Source organism: Struthio camelus, chromosome 1, assembly GCF_040807025.1.
Source record: "Struthio camelus isolate bStrCam1 chromosome 1, bStrCam1.hap1, whole genome shotgun sequence".
Lineage (NCBI taxonomy): Eukaryota > Metazoa > Chordata > Aves > Struthioniformes > Struthionidae > Struthio > Struthio camelus.
Window position 1 is genome coordinate 58,460,119 of NC_090942.1, and position 7,521 is coordinate 58,467,639.

General features: G+C 60.6%; 1 protein-coding gene across 4 annotated transcripts; it reads right to left on the reverse strand.

Annotated features, from left to right (window-relative positions):
• Nucleotides 1–649: 649 nt before the first annotated feature.
• Nucleotides 650–7,150, reverse strand: MAFF (MAF bZIP transcription factor F). Of its 4 annotated transcripts, none has more exons than XM_068942194.1 (3): nt 6,926–7,150; nt 3,181–3,236; nt 650–3,081 (listed from the first exon to the last, which is right to left on the reverse strand). In XM_068942194.1, exons 2-3 carry the CDS (start codon nt 3,214–3,216, stop codon nt 2,668–2,670), a joined length of 450 nt encoding a protein of 149 aa, XP_068798295.1. In that variant the 5' UTR covers nt 3,217–3,236; nt 6,926–7,150; the 3' UTR covers nt 650–2,667. The 4 variants fall into 4 exon arrangements, with proteins under 4 accessions (XP_068798295.1, XP_068798308.1, XP_068798304.1 ...); XM_068942207.1 differs by lacking the exon at nt 6,926–7,150 and adding an exon at nt 3,801–6,734; XM_068942203.1 differs by lacking the exon at nt 6,926–7,150 and adding an exon at nt 3,796–6,733.
• Between the last annotated feature and the right edge of the window lie 371 nt (nt 7,151–7,521).

Here is a 7,521-nt window from a genome sequence, read left to right on the forward strand (position 1 = left end):
AGCAAACCTACAGCAATGCATGAACCTGCCTGGGTCAGCCCCTGGGGGTGCTCTTCCTGTGAGAGAAGAGGAGGAGGGATGCTGAGGAGGCAACAGCCTGGGCAGGGAGCTCCCAGGTGGAGCAGACAACTGGGGCAGTGAGCAACACGTAGCTCCGCAGCCACCACTGCAATCTGCCTAGCTGAGCCTGCTGCTGTGTTTAGCTCTGTGATGTGGGATTTGCCAGGGAGGCCATGGCTTTTTTGCCCTTTGAATTAAGGGCTGGTCCAGGTCAGAGCTGGCCGGTTTATCCTGGAGTTGTCTTGGCTAGCTGCCGATGCCTCAAAGGACATGTTCAGTGTTAAACCTACTTTCTAAGCCCTCTTCTTCTAAAGAATATAAATCAGTGCTGGTTTAAAGAAATCATGAGCTGTCCTCCATCCTGAATCTTTTTTATGCACATTCTCTTCTTAACCACGTGCCCTGTAGCAAAGCTAGAGGGAAGCTAGGAAATCTTTCTAGCTGAATGCTCTCATTTTCATGCATGTTGGACATTGGAGAAAAAAAAACAGACCAACCCAAACACCAAAAGTCAGCTATAGGTGTGAACAGGTGCTGGTTTTACAGAGACACAGCTCTATCCTCCGTTCAAGAATGATCAAACACTCTCTCCGTGGAAAAAAAAAAAAAGAACTTGCTTTATTTGTAAAGTCTACAAAATACAGAGGAGTCAGGTAGGACACATACTGTAAGTCAGAAAATAAATAAGTATTTTTTGCTCTATATAAGTATAAGATAAAATGTGATTTGCATATATAAAATATAAAGTACAGCTCTGTACCAACATCCTGGCTGTGCCGAGAGGCGGAATGGCAAAGAGGACGTGAAAATAACTTATGTTCGTGCAATAAATAAACCCAAGAGGAGTTGGGGATGAGGTGGGGGGATACTAACCATAGTGCCCTCTCGGCAGCGCAGTGGGCACCTCTCTTCAGGGAGGGATGGAGGCTGCAGCCTAGTGGGGCTGGCGTGGCAATATCCAGGCAGGGGCAGAAAGGGGCCATCGGGTACTTGGCAGATGCCAAGAAGGGGCTGCCTCCTGTTACCTCCCCAAGTCTCCATGTTGCTGCCTGCATTTGTAAAACCCAACTCTTCTCCAGCACTTGATCCTCTGGAGAGAGAGTTGTCCCAGGCTTGCGTCCAAGCTAGAGGAAAATCAAAGGGAGGAGCAACACTGCGCGAGGCAGGTCCTGCAGCCCCCAGGAGCAGAGGCGCTCTCTGTCCCTCCGTCCCTAGCCGAGTGCTGCCCGCCTTCAACACCCCCACCCCTCTCTCTGCCTCTCCTTTTTAGCTGGCCTCAACTCTCACTCCCCGAGCCCAGGACCACCTTTCTGCATCCTTTGTAGTCTCCCTGCAGCAGAGCGGAGGGAAACGCGCGCCTGGCTTTGTGGGGCCATCCAAGCTGGCCTGTACTGAACAAAATAGTGTTTATCTCTGCTCCAGCTGCTTTCCTTTCCTTCCTGCCGGTGCCTTTCTGTTTCAGAGCCACCCGGCCTGGCCGGGCTGCCACATCCCCATGGGCAGGAAGAGGTGTGAAGGATGTGCGTGATGGAGAGAGATAAAAGAGCACCTCTTGCTTCTCCCCTTGGCCCTCACCAGCAACAGCCCAGGCTACAGCGGAAGAAACAACGCCGGGACTGACCAGCTCACTGTCCCCCAGCTCTCCCTCCATTAAGGTCCTCTCTTCCCTCGTCACTGCTCCCCATCACCTCCAGACTCCCCCAACCTCCGGTATCACAGGCTGCCACGATGCTTTTCCACCTCCACTTACACTTACTCAGGCACTGACCCGCAGCCACTTTCTCTCCCCCTCTGACCTGCCACCTGCCCTCACTGTCCCTGATCTCTTCTGCGCCAGAAAGCTTGAGGCTTCAGCCAGAGGAAAGCCAAGCCAAGCGGCCTCTGCACAGCCGCAGCCACACTGACGCCTCTCCCAGGTGCTGACAGCGGCAGTGGCCAACACAGGTCCAAGCCATGGGGCTGACACCGAGCCAGACTCTGGCACTGGTTTACCTCTCTCCGTCTTGTCCCTTCTGCAAAACTCCCTCGTTTCTCTCCCTGGCGCGCTCCTGAGGGTGCCTGGCTTGCGCTCAGCTCTCCCGCACCCTCTCCAAAAAAGAGGTGCACAGGGTTTTCCTGCCAGTTTGGAGACATGGGACGCTTCCCCACCTCCGCCTGCACGAGCCTCCCCCTCTTCCACACACACCTGCCTGGGCGAGAGGTGCCTGGCGGGGCGAGGGGAGGCTACAGTAGGAGACAGGGAGGGTGCTGGGGCTGGAGTCGGAGGCAAGGGAGGCCGCGGGGCACTGCCAGGCTTCAGGAGCTGCTGCTTCCTCGAGGGGGTCCCCGGCAAAGTCCTGTCCTCCCTTCCCAGTGCCCCTGCCGGGGCAGCCTTCCCTATGCGGGATGGCTGGCCCCGGGCGGCGAGAGGGCGCTGGGGAGAGGAGAGGCTGCGAATCCAAGGGAGACCGCCCTGTGGAGCAGGAAGGGATTTCAGGCCTTGGATCACGGGTCCCGACAGCCATGGCAAGGGGTTGGGGAGGGGGGAAGGAGGCAACCTTCAAGTCGATTGGTGGGGGAAGGCGCCCTGGGGGGGGGCCGCACGTGGCCGGGGGATGGGGGCCGGCACTAGGAGTAGGCAGCCTGGTTGGTGCCGGACTTGACGATGGTGATGACGCTGGCGGTGGCCACCTTGGCGGGGGGCCCGTGGGCAGCCACGGTGCGGGCGAAGCCCTGCAGGGCCTCGTACTTGCCACGGAGGGTGTCGAGCTCCAGGCGCATGGCGGCGTTCTCCCGGGCCAGCTTGTCCACCTCCCACTCCAGCTCCATCTTCTGCTTCTGCAGCTCTTCCTTCTGGCAGACCCGCTTCACCCGGCAGCTGGCCGCGTAGCCCCGGTTCTTCAGCGTCCGCCGGCGCTGCTTCAGCCGCGCCACCTCCTCCTTGGAGAGGCCCCGCAGGTGGTGGTTGAGCTCCCGCACCGACAGCCCCATCAGCTCCTCGTCCGACAGCAGCGGCGTGTTCTCCCCCAGCTCCCGCTTCACCTGCCGGAGAGAGGGGTGGCCACCTGAGACTCCTGCCACGGCACCCCCGCCGCCGCGGGGAGGGGAGCCGGCCCCCCCCGGGGACGCCCCCAGGCTCACCTTCAAGGCCTTGCTAGAGAGTCCGTCCGTGGCCATCGTGTCCCCCCGGGCCGGCCCTGCCAAGGAACGAGGAGAAAAGCTTGTTACTCGCAGCAAGTGTCCGTCACCCTGGGGTGGAGGGCACTGGCCTCCACTAGCACACGATAGCAAGGAGATGCCGGCCCCTCCGGCCCGGCACCCATTTTTCCCTGGACTGCCACAGGGTTGGGCATTTGGAAGCCAAATGACTCATTGTTATTCCTTTTAAAAATTAAAAAAAAAATTGAGAGAGAGAGAAGAAATAATAATGCTAAACCTCCCGCACCTCCCTCGTCCTGCCCCGAGGTTGCCAGGTTGCCCTGCTCAGAGGCCTCGGAGGACCCGAAACGGCCCTCCTCTGCTGCAGGGACACGGCAGCCAGGCCAAGCTTCCTCCTCGGGGAGGAAACACAGGCCAGAGTCCGCCTGGTGCTAAAAGGAAAGTAAAAGCAGCAACTCCATGGCTCTGGCTGCTGGAGCGAAACCAGCCGCCAGCTCCGCCAGGCCTCGGCTGCCTTGCGCTGCCCGGGGCAGCCCTCTCTGCCATGCACGTGCGCCCGGTGTGCTGGCACGCGCCCGCCTCGGCACGGGCACCTGCCTTGCCTGCGAAGTGGGAGCCCAGTAGCACCCGAGCCTCTGCCGAGCCCAGCCTCCAGCGAGCGCACCCAAGGCTGCCGGGGGCTGAGGTCGAGTGAATCAAGTGTCTGGAGAGGTCCCGGGAAGGGAGCAAAGGGTCTGGGCTCAGCAGCGTCGCGGGGGCGGGAGAAAAGTCATCTCACCATGATTCAGCACTGCAGGAGGAGAAGTCACCAAATCTGTGCCTTTCCCCTTGCCAGTGAATTACCCCCCCCAACCCCCATCACTAGGTTATGAGGAGAGGGGTGGCAAGGGCTGGGAGCCTGAAATGCAGCCAAGCAACATTTCCACCTAACTCAGACAGTCCCCCAGCAAGCAAACTCCTCGCAGAGGAGCAATCAAACCAAGCGAGAGCAAAAATGGGCAGAGGTGACGGCTGGCGAGAGGGAGGAGACGAGTTTGAAGTTGGGGAGAAAAAGAGATGAGGCTCCACGCACAGGAAAAGGACTCGGGGACAGGCACCCGCCGAGCACGCTCCAAGCAGCAATAAGGTGAAGAGTTGGGAGGAGAGCGGAGAGGAAAGGTGGAGCTGGGAAGGCAGCGGGCTGAAATCTGATGCAATAAGAGCTGGGAAGCACGGGGAGGAGGTGCACACGGAGGCGAGGGAACACGGTCTGCACAGCGGGAGTGGCCGTGGCCTCTTCCATCGGCTGCCGGGCAGGCAGGCGAGGTTCGGGAGGGGGAGAGATTTCGAGAACTTACACAAGAGGTGGACAAGATTTAGGAAAGAAACAAACACAACCCAAAGCCTCCCGAGCCTAACTCAGTTCCAGATGGGAGCAGAGCCACCTTTCCCCCAGGTCCTTGCATCCTTGGTGCAGCTGCAGGCCTTTCGCTTCGGACCAGACCCCCCAGAGGTGTGCCCTGCGAGGGAGGCAGGGAGAGGAGACCCTCCCGGATCTGCATCGCTGCTGGACGTGGCAAAGGACCCCCCTGATTTGGGCTCAGCCTCGGAGACGGGGCTCAGAGACCATTCTGCAGGCCCCAGAGCCTTCAGCTGGCTTTTGGAGGAGAGATCCCTCAGCAAAGTCAAAGCTTGGTGTTGTATCAGGACCACTAGCATAGCTACGCTGTGTCGAGCCACTGGGGCAGGCTATTTCACCTCCCTTTCCACTGCCTGCTAGTTCGGGAATTTGTCCCTAATTCTGAATGGCTACAAATGACTTTTAGGATGGGACAACCCGCGAGCGCTCAGGAAGTCACCAGCAGCAGGTCTAATAGCACCTCCACAGGGCAGGACCCCATTGCCACCTGGTTTGTGGGCAAAAGCTTTCTCCAGCTCACAGGGCCCTCCTTATGGATGCTCAGCCATTATCATGCACCTGGATGCAGCTTCAAATAGGGAAGGGAAAGGACCTGCCGGGAAGAAGTAGACCCTCTACACAAGCAGGTCATTACCTACTGCTGTTCTTGGGATGGGAGCGGCTGTGCCACCAACACTAACACAGGTGCCAGGCCATGGGGACACTTGGGCACCAGGGACAGCCTCTGGCACGTCTGCACCAGTGCCCCACTGGGATGGGGCACCCCACGGCCCCGCCAGCCCTGAGTAAATCCAGCCTCCAAGCAACACAGCAAGCCTTGCTGACTTAAGCCACCCGACCCAACCGCAGGAGAAGGATGTATGCACGGCCACAGTGGCACGACGGACTTGATCCACGATCCCACAGAGCACTCGGGGCACCGCTAGCAGCCTTCAGCGCTTAAGTGTGCCAGCGCGAGATGCTGACAGTACCTCTGCAGGGCTCAGGCACCTCAGCAGGACCTTTCCCCGCAGCTTATATTTCTGATTGAAATGTGGGGCAGAAACGGCCAGCAGCATCCTGCTGAGCGGTGAGAAGTGCCCCTGCAGCCACCTCCAGCGCTGTTAGGAAGCAGAGGACTTCCCAGCTCGGCTCCTGGGCCAGGAGATGTTATTTAGCCTGGAGCACCCCCGTGGGGCCTGGCTCGTGAGCCAGGGCTAGCAAAGGGGACCGCTGAAGCTGAAGAGGGGAACGTGGACACGTATAACACCAGCCAGGGAACGCCTGCGCTCCCGCTGGTCCCTGGCTTCATTTTTGCCTCGGTGAAACGGGACCTGCAGCCTCCCAACCTTTGCTCCCCGTGTTGGTGTGGGCATACGCCGCAACGACCGTCATGTGACGGCGAGTCGCTTTCTGCTGAGCAGGAAAGAAAAAAAACATAGCATTAACCCTAAAGCTATTTTCTGCCTTGCAGCGTAGGGCTGCTGCCTAGATGCCTTCCCGGCCCGACTTCCTGCTAGGGGTTTAAAGAAACAGCACTCGGCTCCCTACGGTACGGCTGACACTTGCTATCGGTGCCGCAGGAACTACTAAAAATAATCCAGCTTTGGCCACCAAGCTGTCACCTCGTGGGAGGTGAGACACCACGGTATTTTCTATTTCTATCCCCCTGGGACGGGAAAGAAGCGTGAGAACCATAGGGCACCCCTGGGCAAGCGTCCGCCCCGCTGTTGCTGGCGCCTTTTGGAAGCAAAAACACGCAGTGCCACAAGCGGATTTCCAAACTGCGCTATTTCCGGACAGAAGCCATCACCTGCCCTGGAAACGCAGCTACCTCGGGCGAGCTGCTGAGCAGGGGGGCAGGCAAGAAAAACCACAAAAAAACCAACCAAACAAACAAAAAAAAAAAACCGCGAGGCGAGAGAGGAGGTAAAAGCCGAGCCTGGAGCTCTCCCCGGCGCAGCGCGGAGAGGTCCCCGTCTCTCAACCCGAAACTCCCGCTGAAGTTACACCGGAGCTGAGAAAACAAAAACTCGCGGGAGGCGACATCCGCCCCGGGAGTGGAAAACCCTGTGACGCTCGCTCTCGCCGGCCGCCGCCGCCTCTCCGGCAGGGCGGCTGCCCGCCGCGCCGTGGACCCGGGCCCGCAGCAGCTCGCCCGCCGCCGCCACCCTCCTCCGAAACCCGACGCCGGGCCCCCGAAGCCGCCTCGAGCCGGGGCGCTGGGCCCGTCGCGGCGGTAGGGGGGAAGCGCGAAGGCCGCGGGCGGGCGGCAGGGCAGGAGGGCCAGCGGCCACGCGGCCCGGCGTCGGCGAGGCCGGCGGGCGCGGGCGGCGTTTCCGCACTTACCGCGGGCGCGTGGGGCTCCTCGGCGGGAAGCTTTGTGCCGGCTTACCCCGGGGCGAACCCGGCCCGGCTCGGCTGCGCGGGGTCCCGGGACGGCGGGGGAGCGAGAGCGGGCCGAGGAGGGGAAGGGGAAGGGGCGGGGGGGGGGGGTTCGGCCGGCGAAGGCGGCCGGAGAGAGGCGCGGGGCCGAGCGGGATCTGCTGAGTTGTAACGCGAGTTTCCTGGAATTACTCACTCGCAGGATTCTTTTCATTCATAAAAACACAGTCATGCGGTGACATCATTTTTTCCCCTCCCCTCGTCCCCTCCCCGCCGTGGAGGAGGTGACGCGCCGCCGAGGGGTAGGGGGGGAGGGCCCCCTCCCCGCTGCCATCTTAGTGCCGGGCGGTGATTTTAAAGGGCTTCCCTCCTTCCCCGGGCGCGGGGACCTGCTGCGGGGGATTTCGGGATTCACTTAGCCCAGGAGTTGGTGGTGGTGGTGGTGGGGGAGGCCGGGTGCCCCCATTTTTGCCCCCCCCTCGGGGATTGCGGGGCGCCCGCCGCGGCGGCAGAGGCGTGTGGAGAAGCCCGGTGATTACCGTTAACCGTCCCGCCGCAGC

Excerpts from the sequence above, each read along its gene's own strand:
- MAFF (XM_068942194.1), bottom strand. The coding sequence starts at position 3,216 with ATGGCCACGGACGGACTCTCTAGCAAGGCCTTGAAG. Across the intron at positions 3,082-3,180 it reads TCTCTAGCAAGGCCTTGAAG|GTGAAGCGGGAGCTGGGGGA; the intron begins GTGAGCCTGGGG and ends TCTCTCCGGCAG.